The sequence below is a fragment of the Labrus bergylta genome, chromosome 2 (assembly GCF_963930695.1).
Source record: "Labrus bergylta chromosome 2, fLabBer1.1, whole genome shotgun sequence".
NCBI classification, from domain to species: domain Eukaryota; kingdom Metazoa; phylum Chordata; class Actinopteri; order Labriformes; family Labridae; genus Labrus; species Labrus bergylta.
Window position 1 is genome coordinate 20,538,391 of NC_089196.1, and position 21,567 is coordinate 20,559,957.

Consider the following 21,567-nt stretch of genomic DNA (forward strand, 5'->3'; position numbering starts at 1 on the left):
TTTGCATTGATGTAAACAACGCAAGTTACTAAAGGTCAAAGATAAAAAGACAGTGACAGCCCCTGATTGGTGACAATTTGTACCCTAATACTGATTAAATTTGCCCTAATGATCTTATAATAATACAGTAAGGCTACGGATACCACAAATATGGAGATAACAAAACAGAGAAACTTTCAATACTCTTAACCTGTTCAGCCAAAGTTAAACTCAAAATAACTGGTTGGTCCCATAATGGCATCCTAGTGTCATTTCAGTGATCAAACAAGTTTACATTTCTTCACTGGATGGGGCACAGGGCATAAATATGTTTTCTACACTTGAAGGAAAATGTATGACAATTTGTCTTTGGTATATCATCCTAGAGGTCATGTTCACTCCACCTTGAGAGAACTTAAGCAGGATTTGCAGCCTGCCTTATTGGATGCAAGGGCATCTGAGAAGGCACATTTTAACAATGTCCTCTCATTTTCACTGAGAGGGATTCTTAGAGGGCAAATATTTATGTTTTATCTACCATTAAGACATGTGAGTGCACATCAGCATTATGTTTTATCCACTTGAAGGACACACCATTTATTAAATTTCTCCACTGGAGGGGCATCTAAAAGTCAGATCATCATGCTTTCTCGCAGAGGACTTTTTTCTAATGTCACATGTAGCCTGGTCTACTGTAAGTGTGTGTGCTGGTTGCATTTATGAATATGACACACCAGCATGTTATTGATTATTTAAATCTCCTGACATACTGATTAGTTATGATCTAAAATAGTTTTCTGTATGCTTAAAGGGGTCAGCTGTTACACACAAAGCCCAGGTTCATACAGTCAAATAGTTTGGAGTAAAACAGCCGTTCGTGATAAATACTGAGCTCAATCGCAGTTGTTTAAAAAAAGACTTCCTCTTTCAGACGCTGAAAGTTTAATTTAGCTTCCTCTGGAGGTTTTTCTGTCCTTTTAAAATAACTGCTTTAAGTTTTTCTGTTTTCATTTCTCTGAAAAAATGTTTCAAGGATATTCCTGGGCTCAAGGAGCGTTGACTGACATCAGCCTCTCTAGTTACCACAAGATGGTGGCATTGCCTTAATTTTAGAGCTTTGGACAGAATTTGTAATTTGTATGTAAAATACCCCTTTTAGTAAATATTTTTGATAGACTGTCATCATAAATGCATGTTTTGTTAATAGTAATTCCTTACTACAAAGCAGTAAGAGATGTATATTTTTTTATTGATATATTTGTTACCTTTTCTTTGAATTTTCCTGACATTTATAATTTTCAAAACAAATTTTAAAAAATTATGGCAGAATTCCTGTTGGGTTTTGACTATAGGTGTAAGAGGATTTTTTGTAGTTCCTGACATGGTTAATATACATAAAACATGTCATGCATGTAGTTGAAAAAAATCCTCTATGGGGAGGCCTTTTGGAAGACATTACAGGGGCGCACCCAGACATCAAAGTTTTACAGTATGCCGAGGCCACGCCCTTTTATGTAGAATAGTGTAGATCGAAATTTTAGATCATCGTCATGTCTAGAATACACTGATTGACTCTGGGGATGATCAGATGTACAGGGCCTGAAAAAGTTTGTCAAAATAAATAGCCTGTGAAACGCAAAAATTGGGCCATTATTTCGAAATTCAAAAAATGATGGCGGGATTCCTGTTGGGTTTTGACAATGGGTGCATATATAGATATACATAGAAATTGTCATGCATGTATGTAAATAAAACCTCTATGGGGAGGACTTTTTGTAAGGTTGAAAGGCGCGCTAAGACATCACAGTTTTACATTACACCATGGCCACGCCCTTTTATGTAGAATCATCATCATCAGAGCTTTCTGAAATAATTTCATGAGGGTGCACTGAGACATCAAAGTTTGACAGTACGCAGCTGACAGTAGATTATGTAGCATCTTGGTTTTTCAAAACTTAAGATCTTCAACATGTCTAGAAAACACTGATACTAAGTTGGTGATGATCGGATGAATGGTGCCTCAGGAAAGTACGTCCAAATAGGTAGCCTGTGAAACGCAAGATTTTGCCATTATTTCAAAATTCCAAGATGGTGGACTTCCTTTTGGGTTCTGACTATGGTTGCAATTGTGTAGAGCACAAGCTGATATCTTCAACATGTCTAGAACACACTGACACTGAGTTTGCGATGATCGGATGAACGAACTCGGGGGAGTTCTTTCAAATAGGTAATCTATAAAAAGTGAAATTTAGCAATTTTTTTTGGTTAAAGAAATGATGGCAGACTTCCTGTTGGGTTTTGACTGTAGGTGCCAGAGGGTTTTATGTAGGGCCTGACATGTTAATTATACAAAAAGAATTTCATGCATGTAGGTGAAAAAACCCCACTATGGGGAGGCCTTTTTGAAAATTTAAAGGGGGCGCCACTGAGCCATTTAGCCACGCCCACTCAGTTAACCCATATGGAACTATTAAGTTTTCTACTGGGATAATGAAGTTTTGTGTTTAGGCCTTGAAAATAGTACGTCCTGTTTCATGGCGACACCTCATCTGTATGGTGACAGCATTTAAAGCAGACGTATGACCTTGAAAAGGTAGTATGGCCAAGGCCTTGGGATGGTCCACGCCGATTTTGACGAGGATACGATCAACTGTGTAGCAATGGCTAGTTCCAATGCAGAAGCAGTAACTTCCTGTTGTCAACAGGTGACGCTGTGACTATAAGCGAAAATAACATTATGGATGTGTTCAGGGCGGGTCTCCCCTCATGCATGAGTAGTTTGGTGGTGATTGACCCTTGCATGGCAGAGATATAGGCATTTAGTGATTCTGAAATTGGCCCCCAAAAAAAAGATGAAAGTTTGACATCCAATGATGTAGAATCGTGTAGAGCACAAGCTGAGATGTTCAATGTGTGAAGAACACACTGACACTGAGTTGGTGATGATCGGATGAAGGCTCTCGGACTAGTTCGTTCAATAGGTCGCGCAAAATCGTCTTAATTTTGAAATTCAACTGAAATTTGCGGACTTCCTTTACATTTTAGCGTCATGGTCATGATGTAACTTTTTGTTTGTCTCACCAAGGTGCACAATTCTCACTATTTTTCGTCCACATAGGTTAAGCGCAGTACCCTGGCTGACGTTTGGGGGCGCTGTGGAGCCACTTTCCGTCGTACGTGCACTAAACCACTTTCATACGTAAATAAATTTCTCGCGGGGGAGAATTTTGGGGGAAATTTTGGTGAGTTTTCATGCACGTTCAAGCCCTCAAAAATGGAAAATAGGGGGAAATAATTCCTTGGGTTACAATAGTGTCCTACGCACTTAGGTAGGCCTACATGCTTAAAAGCGCTGAGTGTTGTATCATACTTTCCCATGTCTGTTGCAGCTTTAGAGCCACATGCACTCATTATCACTGAGCACACCTTAATGTTAATTTGAGACTGGCATGCTCAGAGTGGACTTTGACGCTGACCTTTGCTCCTGTAAGAAATCAGAGAAACTTCTCTGCCACTCTTTTTTTTTTTTTTGTTTGTCTTCTTCTTAGTCAGTGGAGGGTGGGCACGTGAGAAAGTTCAGCAGCTGTTTGACCGTGGCTCCTCACCGCGTCACGCAGCATCTCCTCTCTGATTGGTCCGCTCTTGAACCACTGTGCAGTTGTATAAACTCTGCAGTTTGAAGGAGTTGGCAGAGCCTCCTGCAGGAATCGCATCAACCTCAGTGGGGGTAAACTGTGCTTGGGCGAGGGGTGGACAAGGCGTCACTTTTTGTTGTTGTTGTTGTTGTTGTTGTTGTTGTTGTTGCAGTCTTGTCTTGGAAAGTGATTTAGAGATGCAGAGCTGCGCCAAGTCCTGGGGGATCTTCTTGGCCAAGTCGGTGAATCCCAGCGCACCGTGCAGGCATCTGAGTGACAAGAGCCGCGTGGCTTGGAAACTTCAGAGCAGGATCCGAAACAGTGGGGCATCCGTAACAACAGCAGCCCGGGCTCTTCGGACGTCTGCGACCGTCTCCTCCAGACAGATAGAGAGGATTTTACCCAGACATGATGATTTTGCAGAGAGGCATATCGGTCCAGGTGAGAGGGAGAAGAGAGAAATGCTGGATGCTCTGGGACTTGAGGTAAGAGTTACTAATCACCCCCCTGAAATTGGACGCAAAACATGCTTTGTCATTGAAAGATATTCCACTATAAACACATTTTCTCTGAGCAGAATAAAGATTTTTTTTTTTTTGTGTTCTTTGCCTTTTTTTTTTTTTTTTTTTTTTTTTTCTTTTGTATTGAAATGTTTGTTTCCTCACAGACGATCGACCAGTTGATCGAAGACACAGTTCCAGCATCCATCCGCATACAGCGGAGTATGAAAATGGATGATCCAGTCTGTAAGTTTATCTTCATTATATTTAAAGCCTGTAAAGAAAATCCTCTATATGTGAAATGTAGGCTACATTATAATATGGAAAGGCGGCATGATAAACCTCTACAGGGCCATGTTAAAATGCTGTATGTAGGCTTTTCCCATCAAAATACAAGACATTCATCCCAGTCGTCTCCATCTATTCTGCATGTTGAATAAGGCGTTGAACGGAGACAAGTGAGTGGCTGAAATGTAGGTTGCACCTCTATTGTGTGCCGCGGAGCGCTCTCCCCTCTGTTAAGTCTTCCTTTGAACATATTAGGAGTTGTTTTTGCGAAACTCGGCGAGCGGCACCAATCTCCTGTTGGGAAGCCGATGCTCATAGCATGGCAACTGGAGTGTAAAGTTGAGCCCTGAGCTCCGGTCTGAAGTCCAGTTCAATCTGGTTACAGCGTTCACATTACATCACAGCCGAGGGGGTTCCTAATAAGGTGACTTCACTGTGTTTTGCATGGATTTGCTTGGATGTTTTTCCAGATGTTATTGTGTGTACATCAGAGCAGCATTTACACAGTAATCCCTTTTAACGTATTCTTTTTTTTTTTTTTTTTTGGTTTTATTCACTTATAAAATTCCAGCTATAGACGCAGGTTAATCTGAGGGGATTGACAGGAAACAAAGAAACAGATATGGCAGTGAATTAGGCGAATTAGCCAAGGTAGCAGATATAAGTCCAGTCTCATTTCTGTCATCTTTCAGCTCTGGTGAAATATAAATATGTTGATGACTAACAAAACATGCAAATAGATGTATGCTGGGGGAGAGACTACTATGTGTAAAAGTAAACAGTGTAGAAATCAATGATGATCTGTGTGTGTGTGTGTGTGTGTGTGTGTGTGTGTGTGTGTGTGTGTGTGTGTGTGTGTGTGTGTGTGTGTGTGTGTGTGTGTGTGTGTGTGTGTGTGTGTGTGTGTGTGTGTGTGTGTGTGTGTGTGTGTGTGTGTGTGTGTGTGTGTGTGTGTGTGTGTGTGTGTGTGTGTGTGTGTGTGTGTGTGTGTGTGTGTGTGTGTGTGTGTGTGTGTGTGTGTGTGTGTGTGTGTGTGTGTGTGTGTGTGTGCGCATCTTACTTGCTCACACAACTACATTTTAATTCCATCATTATTTAACTTGACCCAGCAGCCAACATATCTCAAAGATGGTGTTAAAAGTCTTTCCAAAAAGGAAAAGATAAATCTGTTTTTTGACTCTGAAGAAGTCGTAACGTTAGTCTTTTGCACCTTTTTTATTAAATTATCCTTAAGTGATTCATGTGCTCCATGTGTTTTCTTTGGTTCCTGTCTTGAAGAAGGTATCCATTGATTTATTTGCTGTACACCTGAAGTCCTTCTCTGAGATCACTTTTTTGTCTACATTTGTGGAGTGGCTGAAGCGCAAAAGTTTCCTTCTACATGATCAGTATCCTATCACATCATTCAACCGATAAGCTGAAAGCATGTATTGTTTTGCCTTTTTGCAGGAAATACAAAACAAAACTATAAAGTAATAATGTACCTTGTATTTTAAAATTGATTAATTTTATTTTGATAGACTAATACATGCTTCAGCTCTTAATACAATGATACCATATCATCAAACCACTGAAAGATAATCAATTATTATATTTATTAACTAACTTGCAAAGATTTAAGATGTCCTTAGACACTACATGGTGATAAATAAACACTGACACTGCACTTCTGCATGACTCTTCAACCATAAACCAATACAACCGTAAAACCTGTCAGTCATCTTCAACACCAGAAGATCCAACACTTTGCAAAGGAGTTAGAAATCCTCGGGTACTTTGGCTTTTCCATATCACCTGTCCTTCTGATCTGCCCTCGCGTCAGCCCCTCCTCCCTGATTCTGTCATGTTTCATAATGCGACAAGCCATGCTGAAGGAACAAACTGAAGGCAGTGCTGGTTTTCTGCTTGTTCAGCTTTGGAGGGCTTCAGTTTGCAAAGCCGGCGAGGGATTCTCTCTCTTCAACAATAGACCTCCTGGATGGTTCTGAATCAGGCTTTTTTTTGCTGCCCCGCAGAACTCTGAGTCCATGGGAAAGCAGTCCTCCCTACTGACACAACTACACACACACGCACACAGAAGCACACACTAACAGCTTACCCTGAACCTGTTGACAATCCCTACTCACAGATTGTATCCACTATGCCACATTTTGCAAATTCACCAGCTTTTGCAAAACTAAACCTGATGAAGAAGCTGTAATAACTTGTATTCTAGCTGCAGTCCCTCTCACCGCCAGAGGCTCAGAGGTGTCTTTCTTTTCCTAAAACAGGAGTTGTCAGGACTCTTGATTCAGACAGGCGGTATTGTCCATTCCTTGGAGTTGCTAGGCAGCCAGGAAGGCCAGAGGAATCTGAGAGGCTGGTTGTGCATTGGCAGACATTCCTCATAGCACCGGGGAATGGGGCTAAATAACTGTCCATAAGACAAGAAACCATGGATTTAGTTCTCCTCTTAATGTGTTGACAGAAACATGTCATATGTGCATTGTGTTATCATCCTTAGTTTTTATTACGTTTTTTTTTCGTTTTGACCTTTTGCTGTCTTTTTTTTTTTAATCTCGGTGTCAAAAGCTCAAGTTGTGAGGATTTATTGTGTACTGTAAGTAGTGGCATGCTTCACTCATCTCCATTATCCTATTTGTTTTACAGCCAGCTTATCACATGAGACAAAATGCCTGTCATCTGATCGTTTTGCGAATCTTGTTTGACAATAGTTTTCTGTGTTCTCTGATCTCTCAACCTGGGAGACTTCATTTTTTTTTTTTTAGGAATGTTTTGTTTAGTCATTCTTTACTCCCCATGTAACAACACAAAGCAGACAATAAAAAGACCAAGGTATAATAATGAGAATTAAAATGTTGTTTTTCAGGTGAGAATGAGATTTTGGAGTCTTTACAGAAGATTGCAGCACAGAACAAAGTATGGAGGTCCTACATCGGGATGGGCTACTACAACTGCTCAGTACCACCACCCATCCAGCGTAATCTCCTGGAGAATTCAGGCTGGTGAGTGCCCTCAGGTGACCCTTCCCCGGGGAAGACTTAATATAAATTTGAAAGGGCGCTGAGCTGGTTTACTTTCTAATTCCATCACAGATAACTAATCAGGTGTATTCAGAAGGTTTGGCACTTGTTTAAAGCTGTTACGCAGAATCAAATTCCCTTCATAGCAGGTCTTGTGACTTGACTAATAGGTAAACAGATGACGTGTTTCTCTCTTGCTTTCTGTTGAACAAGAGTTTCCTTCCCCCTTATCCAAATCAACCATCCTTACCCTTGTTTTCTCCAGAACCCCGGGGTCGGGGGAGTAGTACAATGCATTCCACTGCCCTGTCTCTACTCCTTGAATACCACCAGCTTTGTGCTATTGTTCTTGTGCCCAGACACTCAATTGATTTACTGTGTCGGTCATGTCCTCAGGGTGACTCAGTACACACCCTACCAACCCGAGGTCTCCCAGGGTCGCCTAGAGTCACTCCTCAACTACCAGACCATGATCTGTGACATCACAGGCATGCCTGTGGCCAACGCATCCTTGCTGGACGAGGGAACAGCCGCCGCTGAGGCCATGCAGCTCTGCCACAGGTGTTTACAAGCTTACTAACTTGAGACACACTTAATCTGTGAGGTGGAGAGAAATCTTTGCCACGCAGTTTAATTATTCACTGAGTTTAACTATTATTTCATGTTTACACATTACAGACAGAACAAAAAAAGGACATTCTACATTGACCCACGATGCCATCCTCAGACCATTGCTGTGGTGCAGACTAGAGCCAAGTATGTATTATACTCATGTGCAATCAATGTAGGAGCTTTCCTATCCAAGCACAGCTATGCACATAAAGATATCGAGATGGGACAGGATAACTACAGGCAGCTTTTCTCACTACTAGTATCATTACCTTGCTGTGCAAAATGCTGTACACCCTTGACAAAGAAGGCCTCAAATGAGCATTATGAGGCTGAATGTACAGACTCTGTCTAAAGAGGTCAAATAAGCCGGATTTGAAATTAAACCTAAAATAGAACACTGACAAACTGTGTGGAAGTGTGGGGGAACACATACAGAACCAGTCTTCATTCTCCAGAAAATAGCCATAAGAATTATAACTAACTCCAACTACAGAGAACCAACCAACCCACTCTACATCAAACTGAAAACACTGAAACTCAAGGACCTGGTCAACTTTAAAACCATTCAAATCATGTACAAAGTTAAAGATGATCAGATACCGAACAGTATCCAAAAGTTTTTTCAGAAGCGGGAACGTAAACCGAATCTCAGAGGAATATTTATGTAAAAAAAAAAAAAGAACAGCAGTAAGGACTAACATGAAACTACGCTGTATTACAACGAAGGGTGTTAATTTTATGGAACAGCTGCAGTGATGAAATGAAAACATGTAAAACATTAGGACAGTTTTAACACATTTTCAAGAATAACATATTTAACAAATATAACATTTAACAGTCATTGAGAAAAATGGAATCAATATCAGTTGTAAGGTCTGTACCATCTACCAATTAATGTGTGTAATATATTATATTTGTTGCTTTTGTTACTTAGTTATCTGTATTCTTTGACTTTATGTTGTAAAGCTTAGCCTTGGATTAATTTATGAAGATAAAAGGGGTAGGACTTGATAAGTTATTGAACTTCATCCTACACCCTTTTCGAACATGGACTGGTTAAGGGGAAAAAAATCGAGCCACTATGCTTTGATTGCTGTTTGCTTTGTTTGTAATGTATACTTTTATTTTATTTTTAAAACATGTTCGAAAATAAAATAAAACAAAATCAAATGACATAGATATATCTCAGAGATCAACAAAATGTTTTCACTCTCATGTTGCAGCTACATTGGAGTGAAAACTGTGCTGAAGCTGCCTCATGAGATGGACTTTAGTGGGAAGGATGTGAGCGGTGTGCTCTTCCAGTATCCAGACACTGATGGCAAGGTTGAAGACTTCACAGCCCTCGTGGACCGGGCACACAAAGGAGGGGTAAGAGAGCTTTAACAGCAAAAACAAGTACAAGCATAACCAATTGGCTATCCGCCTACTGTGAAATTTGGTGACTGAAAATGGCAAGTTGACTGGAAACATTTTAATAAACTGTCTTTTTTCTTATTGCCAGATGTAAATTAAAAAAAAAAAAAAAAAAAAAAAGGACTTAAGCTCCACTTAAAGCTCTATGCTGATGACACTGAGGTGTATTTACTGAGAAGAATTTCCTTTGTGCAGAGCTTGGATGTGAATAAACCACTATGGGTTGTACTGCTCCTCTGAAGGAATTGCTCATGGGACAGAAAAGTATTTTTTAACACACTGACTTTATTCTTCTCTGCTTCCCTCTCTGTCCAGGCTCTGGCTTGCTGTGCCACAGATCTTTTGGCTCTTTGTGTGCTGCGTCCTCCAGGTGAGTTCGGCGTTGACGTCGCTCTGGGCAGCTCCCAGAGGTTTGGGGTTCCGCTCTGTTATGGTGGCCCCCATGCTGCTTTCTTTGCTGTCAAGGACCGCCTGGTACGGATGATGCCAGGCAGAATGGTCGGAGTCACCAGGTAAGACGGAGGTTATTTATACGTAATGTATACGAGTTACTCAAAAAAAGTCCTTTAGGCAGTCTAAAGCATTTTTTATTTTTATTTCAGAGATGCAACTGGTAAGGAAGTGTATCGGCTTGCTTTGCAAACCAGAGAGCAACACATCCGGAGAGACAAAGCAACCAGCAACATCTGCACTGCACAGGTATACTTTTAACATACTATCATTTTTTTTTAAAATAAATACTGAAATAATGGATGAATCGATGTTCCAGCGTTGAGGTTTTTTTCTTCATTTCAGATAATTTATTGTTTCAGGGGGTTATTTTGTCTAATCATTCTTGATCCCTATTGTTCAACCTCTGACTCCCAGGCTCTCCTGGCAAACATGGCTGCTATGTTCGCACTGTATCATGGTCCACAAGGACTCAAACACATCGCTGAGCGGACTCATAATGCTGCTCTAATTCTTGCAGAAGGTAAATATATATATATATGTATGTTTTGACCTGAAATCATTGGACTACATGTGACACACTGGTGACCAATGATTCCTTTATTCATTTTTTCTTTTTCATCCACTCCGAGAATGCCCTGTTTCTGTAGGTAACTGCACTCTTCATTTCAGGTCTAAAGCGAGCAGGACACAGGCTGCACAGTGACATATTCTTCGACACTCTGAAGATCAACTGTAGCGTCGCAGCCAAAGACATCTATGAGAGAGCTGTGCAGAGAGAGATTAACCTGAGAGTCTACAACGAGGGAGTGGTGAGAACTTCTACCATTTTTAAAAAACAGTGAACAAAGATTATAGCCTTGAGTCAAAACATTGTACTCTATCTTTTGCCATTTATTCAAGCGAGCTGTTGTTTCACCTGAATGTTGTTTAACATCTGAAACAGTCTGCAACGCAAGGCGAGAGGCTTAAATATCAGAGTCATTCTGTTGTTGAAATGTGTTTTCCACTTTCTCTGTGGACAGGTGGGTGTCTCTCTGGATGAGACAGTGACTGAAAGGGATTTGGATGACTTGCTCTGGGTCTTTGGCTGTGAATCCTCAGCTGTAAGTCGTGTGTAAATGTTCACTTCCTGGTGGTTACACTCTATCAGTTGTCATTGGAATGTATTCTGTAGCTGAATTCTTGTCTTTGCTTCAAGTTTGCAAAGTGATAGTTTTTGAAAGCTGCTTGAAAGTAACACGCCACTTTTCAGGAGCTGATAGCTGAGAAGATGGGCGAGCGGGTGAAGGGGATCATGGGAAGTCCTTTCAAGAGGACCAGCAAGTACCTGACCCATCAGGTCTTCAACAGGTTGGTACATTCAGTAAAGTGTCCACTCCTTAAGCACACAGGGTTGCATTATTCCAGTGATCACAAACTGCCCAGACAAGATACTTTTTCTGATTTCATATGTTTGGCATCAAATCTTTGAATCTCATGTTCCAATTTGATTGTGGCTGTACTTTATTATTACCATATTCCATAACTGATGAAGGGAAGTGTTCAGCTTTTTCAGTACTGAATATATATTATGAAGCTGTGCTGTTTTTCTTCTGGTGTTACATTTCTTATGTTTGTTGCCTCTCAAAACATATAAATTAGAGCATGGCATGTGAAATACTCAGCTATTTCCTTTTTGGTTTGAAAAGTCCTTAAACATTACATTTCTCAGACAAGAGGAGTGCCAGTAACCCCTGCTGCTCTTCATAAACATGGAGCTCATGATCATCTTTATACCCCATTTATGCTTTCTTACAAAATCTGGCTTGTTTTATTGTAAAATATTAAGGATGTACTAAAAGCAAGAATTCAGTGATGAGTAAGGATTAAAAAAAAAAAAAGAAGTAAGTTTTCTCCGGTATAAATCATCAATTAGAGCCATGGTGGCAACACAGCCATGTCCCTTGGCTCCTTTTTGAGGAGCATATTATCTTTTATTAGTGTTGTAAAAACAGTCAAGTGTCCCAAGCTTCTAATGTCCCAAGTCCTCCGTTTACTTTCTGACATAATCATTGTGACATTAAAAAAAGAAAAAAAGAAAAGCGTGTTCAAACTTCCCACGATCAAACTCAGTGTGCAGGTTTCTGTTACATTTCATTATTGTTGTAAAATATCTGTCATTGTGATTAGAGAATATTACGCCCTTAAGTAATCCTACTGCTGTCCGATGAATCTTTGTCTCCAGCTATCACTCTGAAACCAACATTGTGCGATACATGAAGCGTCTGGAGAACAAGGACATCTCCCTGGTGCACAGCATGATCCCACTGGTCAGTAACACCTAAAGTCAAAGACAACATACTCAGATTGGCAAACAACTTTAACTCACATCTAACCATATCAGAGAGTTATGTTGTGTCACAATGTGTTTCTTCTTATTTAGGGCTCCTGCACGATGAAGCTGAACAGTTCCTCAGAGCTAATGGTAAGTATTTCATATCATGTTGTCTGAGTTACCACATGACAACCCCTCTTTCATGCTCAAGAGTTAAACCTTGCTTTCAGATATTTTGCATTCATTGTTCTCCTCGTCTTCTTTAAGCCAATCACCTGGAAGGAGTTTGCCAACATCCACCCCTTCGTGCCTCTTGATCAGGCTGACGGCTACCAGAAGCTGTTCAGACAGCTGGAGAGGGACCTCTGTGAGGTGACGGGCTACGACAACATCTCCTTCCAGCCAAACAGGTGAGAACAAACTGCTGAAGCCAAGACGTGCATATAACAGACCTGCACCTGGATGCTGCCACACATCAGGCGGCGGTGTTAACGACACCAAGGCATCGAGAAGTCATTAGTCCAAGATTTCTTTAACAGCTATAAAACATCGGGGAAAATGTTCCCGATAAAATAATGGTTCTTCCTTTAGTTTTTTGTCTTCTTCAAGCAGCTCTGAAGAAGCTTTGAAGCTGCTTTAAAGCCCCTTTTTTCCTTTCCTTTTTCCTTTCCTTCCTCCAAATTATGAGAATATTCCACCATAAACATGGGGTTAATGTAAATCTTTACCCTCCTTATTTGTTCCTCGAACATTAACATTAAACCAATGTTATGTTTTTAAATAGATGAACTGTGAAGACAGTCAATCACTTTGGTCTCCCTTTCTTGGAAACACTAGACTGGAACTGTGATTTTCTCCTAATGTCTAACTTTTTTGTAGTTTATTTCAGACTAAACTCCGTATCTAGCACTCCATGCTTCATTTATTAGCTTTTAGCTGATAATGCACACACCCACCTCTGCTGTCTATCACCATTTATCAGCTGCCGAGACTTTACGATAGCACACCATGCTACGTTGGCCAAGAGTTATCATGCTGCTAGCTTTCCATTCTGCTGTAAGCAGTCCCCTTTTGGTAATGTATGCGCTGCTCTTTGAACTGTGCTTAGGTAAGGACATGTGTAGTTGTGTAGTACTCTCTTTGTGTTTGATTTGTGTTTCAGTGGAGCTCAGGGAGAATACGCCGGTCTGGCTGCCATAAAAGCCTACCTGAACTCAAAGGGAGAGAGTGCAAGAAGTGTAAGTGTGCTATCAAGAGACAACAGCCTTATTGGAACCCCTACCATTACATTTATGTTAAGGAGCTATTTGTAAGAGCTAACAGTATTAAAAAAAAAAAACTGTGACCGTGTTGCCTTACACAAATTGGTTTGATTGATTCGGCTTCAGGCTCCACATTATCCGCATTACAGAAAAATACTGTTAGGAAATACTCTGACAAGAAAACACTGTCATTCCTGGGAAAGACATATAAATCAGAATCTAGTAGCTGCTTGCTTAGCATAAAAGCTGAAATACTTAAAAAGTAAAAAAAAAAGAAAAAAGAAAGTACTTGGTTTTATACAATCATGTGTGAGACTGTGTCTTTGCCCAGCACAGAGACTTTCTTGATACTCTGCAGTTAACCCCATGAGGACAGTAGCTCCTGTCCAGAAAATAGTTCCACACATAACCCAACATAAAACCAACAACTTGAAAAAGAAATGACCAATATCTTGTTGATTAAATAACTTTAAAGGTGCTAGTAACCAGATTATGTTACTACTGGAGAGAGTCAGGTTAGTCAGCACTTAAACTAGTCTAAGCTAACTCTTTCATGATTGCACATTAGAGTGCTAAAGCTAATCTTACTTTTGGCAACAACAATAAAAGTAAATAAGCTTTCCCCCTCCTAAGATTTCAAAGGATCCCTCTATTATTTTCCTTCTCATTTGTATTCATTTAAAGAAGTATTAGGAATGAAAGGAGCTAAACCATGTAAACCTGAAATAATCCTTAATATCAACAGAAGTTCAAATCGATGAAACTCAGTTGGTGAACCACCCTGATTTAAACTGAAACTCTCGAGACGATGAAAGCCCTTATTAAAGCAATCGTTTCATTGCATTTCTCAAATGTATTATCTATTATTATGACCTTGGGTACATGGGTTGTATCTAAGAATGGTTTATCACCAGTAGTGTCTGATTTTGCTGGCTGCCTTCACCTTCAGGCTGACAGAGGAAGCACATACAGCCTGAGGGCCTGACAGTCAGGTTTATTGTTCCCAGGCTACAACAGGTCACTTTGACACCCACATAGTTATCCTGGTTAAAAATTCCTTAATTATCCTGACTTTCTTATTGCAGTAGCATGAGTACACAGAGAGATAAGGCTGATTAAATACTGGCTGACTAAAGATGATAACTTGTTTTTTTAATGGCTGCCTCATAGACACATCTTAGATAGTGACCTGATCTCTAGAAACAGTCAAGGTCCAAACTAACAACCGCATGTGCAAACAGAGGGGCTGAAATCGCTGTGATCCCACCATAGGCTCCCTGCTTTCAAGATTCCATATTTGGAGGTTTTAAGACTTTGCCGAGCCGGTGACTTGCAGTTCTGTGTTTTCCCAGTCAGTCATTTGTCAATGTTTCCCAATACACAGGACTAAGTGCCCAGTTTTCTTGTGTGACTAAGTTGCAAAATGTCAGAAGTGTCACCCTAATAAGGGATAAAATCAATTAGTGACCTGCTGGCAGGTTACATATTAGTGCCAGTGGTGGGCGTTGGCTGGATGAAAAATCAACCATGGAGAGTTAGTGCAATCCCTGCTTTTCTTTTAACAATGAATACTCTTTTAAGTGATTTATTTTACAGTAAAGAAACCTAGTTTTTTCCCAAAGATAAAGTCAGACTCACTCAAAGACAAATTTTGATTAAATAGTTAGTAGTGTTAACAATCAGTCATGCAGTTGAACATGGGTTCATAATTCCTTTGGCTTTGATATATCACCTCCCTGTCATAACACATGAAGGTACTAGGCCTGCCATGTGGAGGACATTGGTTAAAAAAAATGTTTTTATCAAACCTGCATAAAAAGGCTACAGCACCTCACAACTTCCTCACCCTCTATATTTCTATTTTTGGCTCCTCAAGGTATTTATTGTCCAAACTTTGCTGCTACAGTGATGTTTCGTTCTTTCACTGCAGGTCTGTCTGATCCCCAAATCAGCCCACGGCACCAACCCAGCCAGTGCTCAGATGGCTGGCATGAAGGTTCAGGTTGTGGAGGTGGACAAGGACGGCAACATTGACCTGGTACACCTCAAGGCCTTGGTGAGAGCAGGATTTTGATTTATTTTGTTTCATCCCTGTGGAAACAGCTGACTGTTAAGTTTAATAACCCTTATGACATCACCAGGTTGATAAATGTTTGCTCAGAGACATTAAGTCTTAACCATCTTTGTTTATAGTTTGAAAACTGGAGTTAAAGTAAAAGTAGTTTTACGATGCTTTATTTTATTTGTCCGATCATATTTATCATTTCTCGTCTGTCCCCATCACTCCATAATGTGACCTTATTTCCTAAATCCTGTCCTCTCTTCCAGGTGGATAAACACAAGGCAAGTCTGGCAGCCATGATGATCACCTATCCGTCCACCTTTGGTGTGTTCGAGGAGTGTATCGGAGATATTTGTGCTCTTATTCACGAGAACGGTGGCCAGGTGTACCTGGATGGTGCTAACATGAATGCTCAGGTGAGAAAACTAGAACGGCAGTGAAATGTTCACTGAATGTCTGAATGTTACTCTTGTCTGTAAAAAAAACTAAAAGCTAATAGGGTAAAGGTTTATAGATGTGTGTTATCATGCTGTAAATAGACAACCTTTGGTCCCTGTAATATGCAGATGGTAGATTTTACACCAACACTACCTCCACCAATCACTGACAGCCCTAGAGACCCTGCCCCCATCAACCTTTAAGATTTAATTGACTCCTCTTTTAGCAGGTTGTATCCAGTCACATGACTTTTGAATAGAGGGCAGATAAACTTAGAAAGAATATTAGATTATTTTATATATTGAAATGATTTTAAATAACATAACATAAATGGTCATTACTCCATGTATATACTGTGGCTTTATTTTTTTTATGTGACCTCAGTCTGACTCCTCTCTCCAGCTCTGACTCACATTTCCATCCTCGTCTTCTGGCATCAACTCATGTCTTAACAAACTCTTTAAGAAAAAGTATTTATTAGTAGGGGTCCAACTCATAATGTTGTCACAACCTAACAAGAACAGTCTGAGTCTATGGGAGGCTAAACCAAGCACATTTGGTGAACTTTGGTCGTTTGCATTGCAGTCATTGCAGCTATTTTTCTAACAGGACTGAAGGGATCAAGTAAAACAATTAAAATATCCAGTACCTTCTTCTACGAAGAATAGACAACAACCCTATAAATAAAGCAAATACCCTTTAAGTTTTAAAAGGCATCCATCTGTGTTCTGTAATGTCAATGTGTGAGCTGTTCTGGACTCCAGATTAGCAATTTACATGGTGTGAAATTACAGGACAAATGTTGAATATAGTAGAAGTTGCACCATCTACTAATTTCACACTTTCATGTAGCAGATTTAGTAATCTAGTTTGATTTAAAAATGGTTAGAAAATAGATGTATTTACCAGCTTCTGTGGATAAAATAAGGTTTAATGATCCTGTTTTCAGGTGGGTCTGTGTCGTCCTGGAGATTACGGCTCTGACGTGTCTCACCTCAATCTGCACAAAACCTTCTGCATCCCTCACGGTGGAGGAGGGCCCGGCATGGGGCCAATCGGAGTGTAAGTCCCAAGTTTGACTATTTCGGCCAACACTGTTAAAGAGGGCCTTCCAAACTTTACAGCGCTAGTCCACAATTTGATAGTATTTTTTTTTTTTTTAAAACACACAAGCCTGCATGTTTATTCTGTAAAAGCAAGCTAATGCAAAACATCAGCGTCATACTTTTCCTTCATTTGGAGTTTGAAACTTAACTGTTACTTGTTACAACATCCGTCTTCTTCAACAGGAAGGCCCATCTCGCACCATTCCTGCCGAGCCACCCGGTGGTTGCCATGCAATCCGTCAACACCGGCAGCTCGCTGGGCACCATCAGCGCCGCCCCCTGGGGCTCCAGCGCCATCCTGCCGATCTCCTGGGCTTACATCAAGGTTAGTACTGATCATCAGTGATGTTAATGTTGTTTTTATCCCCACAGGGCAACATTAAAATGTGCCAAAAAAGTTTTGCAAAGATACAATGAGTGACAAGGTTAAGGTAGTTTTTGGTTTATTTATTAAATCTGAAACTAAAGCAGATTGACTGAGGACGATGAGGAGGGGAAATATACAGCTGGTATCAAGATAAAACTCAAAAAGATCCCCTGAAGCGAAGTAGTCCAAGTTCTGTATTCAGGTTTGTTGAATCAACTGAGAAAATAAAATGTTACTGTTTTATTGAAGTTATCAAAATTCTACAACCTCTATCAAAGCATTGCTGCTTTTTGAAAGATCAAATCTCAAACATTTGTTTAATTAGTTTAACAAAAATATGAGTTGTGATCGTGATAATATAAAAACAATCTAACGTAAACTGATTCTTGACATTTCATCTGTACATATTTTCAGCCCTTAAAGCCTAATTTCCTCACTTTTAAGTCATTGAAGTAACCTGGCTTTAATATCAATTTCACGCCAGTCACACACAAACGGTAAATGAGTTTAAAACTCACTGTGAGTGAAGGTCAGGAGAATCATATAGTTGGTAGGTGTTTTCAGCAATGTGCATATTTCTGGCTTCTTTTGAAGCAGCTGGGCTTCCTCTCATTATCAACACAAGTTTTCAGGACTCAGAAGGCAAGATCATTGCTAAGAGAAAGCAGATTTAATTTTTCTTAACTGGATGATTCATCTTTTTTAGTGAGGTTCTTTTTGTCACAAATGATGGTCAACTTTACTCTATTTAATCCAAGTGCCCACCAGACCTGTATCCAATCATTGTATTGAGTGTTTTTCAAAGGCTTGTGAGCCAGGGGGGGAAACACACAACCAAAGCAGACAGAGACAAAACAAAAGAAAAACAAACAAACAGACAAAACAAGTCAAAAGTGTAAACATACATATAATGGGCTTACATTGTTGGATTCTACTTTCCAGATTGCATAAAATGTCTGAGCAGAGCCTCAAAGAGAATATCTTATTTTCTCTAGATCCAGATGTTACGTAATCTCTTGGAAGGACAGAGACTGTGGAGAAGTAGGAGATACATTGAAAATTGCTAACAACATCAATTCTCTGCTCTGTGTTTAGATGATGGGCTCCAAAGGACTGCTTCACGCTACAGAGGTGGCCATCCTCAATGCCAACTACATGGCCAAGAGACTAGATGGTCACTACAAGGTGCTGTTCAGAGGCAGAAAAGGTACGGATGCAAAAACATCTCAGGGAGGTCTGAAGTCTATTTTTTTTTAGAAGACTTAATGCTTCTTAAAGTTCAAATCAGCTGCAAATCTGAAGTCTATTTTCTCCGTTTTAAATGCACACAATGTTGTGAGAACAGACTTGTGGTCACACTGATCCCGTGTGAAATGCTGAATCGGAAAATAAATAAAGTGACATGAAATGAGCTTCTGTTCAAATCTGAGAATGTTTTTCCTTGATGTTTGTCTGGGCAGGTTTTGTCGCCCACGAATTCATTCTGGATGTGAGGCCATTCAAGAAGACGGCTAATATTGAGGCTGTGGACGTGGCCAAGAGGCTGCAGGATTATGGTCAGCTGTGTTTGTTTTTATTTCTCCATGTAATTGTAATGCTAAATAGGCTGATTATGCTCTAGTCTCTGGTGTCGGTGTCTTGACATGGCACATTATTTTATTTTATTTCTTGTGTTCAGGTTTTCATGCTCCCACCATGTCATGGCCGGTCTCTGGCACCCTCATGATTGAGCCCACAGAGTCAGAGGACAAGGCAGAGATGGACCGGTTTTGTGACGCCCTGCTCGGTATCCGACAGGAGATTGCAGACATCGAGGAAGGAAGGATGGATTCCCGCATGAATCCGCTGAAGGTACACCACTCTTTTTGATTTGTTTTCTGTTTGTATGTGGGGATGTATTGTAGCAGCAGATATTTGAGGTCTTTCTGTGTTTGTTGGCAGATGGCTCCTCACTCTCTGGCCTGCATCGCCTCCTCCACCTGGGACAGACCTTACTCGAGGGAGCACGCTGCTTTCCCCCTGGTGAGTGCGGTCTTCAACTTCTATTCACTGCTGCCACTTTTCTGCAGGCTGAAGAGGCTTAAAATCAGGAATTCATTGTCTCTGTTGCCCTCTAGTGGCGAGAAATAAGAACAGCAACAAAACTAATTTTTATATTATTCCTGGGAAACTTATAGAAAAATACAAACTTTACATAAAGCTGGTCAAATAATCGTTTTCAATGATGAGTCTCTGATTTCTGAGTTGATTTATTGGGTTTATAACAGCCTCTAATTCCTCATGATCATTTGTTTGGAGTCAAGTTTTGAACTTCTTAAAAGGTGAAAATGGGGTTTTAAATGTTAATACTTACCTGCCCTAGTAGCTACATGTGTCCCTTCTCATTCATTTTAGTCTAATGGTGCATTCATGTATTGTTGGACACATCGGAAAAAACGACTTGAATGCCTGCTCAAGTTGGAGCAACTCATTTATTTTTAACAAGACAAAAAGTTTAAAAGAAACAATGGAGAAGTATTTTTTTTAGTAATATCATTAAGTTTAGCAATAATGGTAAATAGGTCACGTTGGTGATGATCGGATTCAGAGAGGTCTTTTTTTTTTGACCAGCAGTTTTTATAAAACTGTTGTTTACAAAGTGTTTTTTTTAAAGAAGGGTAACATGTGTCTACATCGTGGAAAAAACAGGCCGATTACAAAACCGTTCTACATTTATTCTTCCTTTCTTTCCAGCCTTTCATCAGGCCCGAGACCAAATTCTGGCCAAGCATCTCCAGGATCGATGATATCTACGGAGACCAGCACCTGGTGTGCACCTGCCCGCCCATGGAGGCCTACGAGTCTCCGTACGAGGAGAACAGAGCCTCCTCGTAGACGCTCCCCATGCTCCACATCATGTCTGGCCCGAGACCTCTAAAACCTCACAGACTCAACATCCATTTACTCAGTAAAAATAACGTGGGAGCTCAGAACTGTTCTAGGTAAAAGGTGATCCTCATACTTTATTTTTTTAGCTCAGTCAAACTGTTTTGACATTTGCTCACAAATATCTCAAAACATATATTCTCATGCTCCTAGTGTGTCGTGAAAATAGACAGTTTTTGCTGATATTCCCTTCTTCCAGCTTTGTCAAAGTCAGTTCGTTAGATCATTTAAGACTTGTCTGTTTTTTAATATTAGTGCCCAATAAATTGTGATTCATCCCCTCATGTAGAGCCTGTAGGAAACTTTTAACACAAATGGGTGTTAACGTCTGTGAGGTGGACATGGAGACCAGGCTTTATGGGGTTTCCCTCCTTGAACTTTTTCAATGGACCAAAAGGTGCTACTTTTACTAAGTAGGTGCACCCTACCAGACTGAGGCAGCTTTGTAACACATCTCAGAAAAACTGTGCTTTAAGCAGGGTACGGATCAATTTTAGACTCCACATCGAAAAAGCTCTCAGTGCCTCAGTTTCTGTCGTGTCAAACTGCCTCGACTCTCCCCCCTTTTTTCCCCAAAACTTGACATCATAGGAGGTACTTTACTGTAGGCCTTTTTTAAAACTGTGTTATGTTTTCTGACAATGTTTTAATATTCATTGTGACATATGTTGTAAGAATAGGAGATAGACTTAATGTTAAATTAATTCTTTTCTAATCTACCATTGTTGTCTTTAGAAATGTCTCTGTATTAAACGCTTGTCATTAAATTTGTTGATGTATGAAGACAAGTTTTGCAATGCTGCCACCTATTGGGGACTTCTATTTGTTTCATGAACTTCGTTGCCCAGCAAAGTCGTAAAAATGAAAAATAATTGAAATCATAGTTTCTCAAAGCTGGCACATTAAAATATACATTGTTCTGTTTGACTTTAAAGCTCAGATCTGAGAAAGATTTACTCTCAGAAGATGGGAAAACAGGCTTGTTATTTTCACCAAAAACGAAGAGCTTGAGCGTTTTCCCCCATGGATATATTCTGAGTGAGGAATGCAACTGAAATAAAGATTGTGATACATTAGTGCACTTTAAACCCAGAGCAATCTGGAGAGAACATACTGCAGATTCCTAGAGAAACTACAAATATATTCATCCTAGCATCAGTGTTCTGAGGTGTTGTGCTCCCGCTGCT

The 21,567-nt window shown here is 40.1% G+C and overlaps 1 protein-coding gene across 1 annotated transcript; it reads left to right on the plus strand.

Moving 5' to 3' along the window:
* Nucleotides 1-3,656: 3,656 nt before the first annotated feature.
* On the plus strand, nucleotides 3,657-21,538 carry gldc (glycine dehydrogenase (decarboxylating)). Its single transcript, XM_020643943.3, has 25 exons — nucleotides 3,657-4,099; nucleotides 4,282-4,360; nucleotides 7,272-7,407; nucleotides 7,822-7,986; nucleotides 8,104-8,181; nucleotides 9,261-9,408; nucleotides 9,769-9,965; nucleotides 10,056-10,152; nucleotides 10,321-10,426; nucleotides 10,576-10,715; nucleotides 10,929-11,009; nucleotides 11,159-11,256; nucleotides 12,131-12,215; nucleotides 12,329-12,370; nucleotides 12,488-12,630; nucleotides 13,383-13,458; nucleotides 15,413-15,538; nucleotides 15,811-15,960; nucleotides 16,932-17,044; nucleotides 17,272-17,413; nucleotides 18,551-18,662; nucleotides 18,916-19,011; nucleotides 19,134-19,306; nucleotides 19,397-19,477; nucleotides 20,189-21,538. Exons 1-25 carry the CDS (start codon nucleotides 3,812-3,814, stop codon nucleotides 20,327-20,329), a joined length of 3,093 nt encoding a protein of 1,030 aa, XP_020499599.2. The 5' UTR covers nucleotides 3,657-3,811; the 3' UTR covers nucleotides 20,330-21,538.
* Nucleotides 21,539-21,567: the final 29 nt, after the last annotated feature.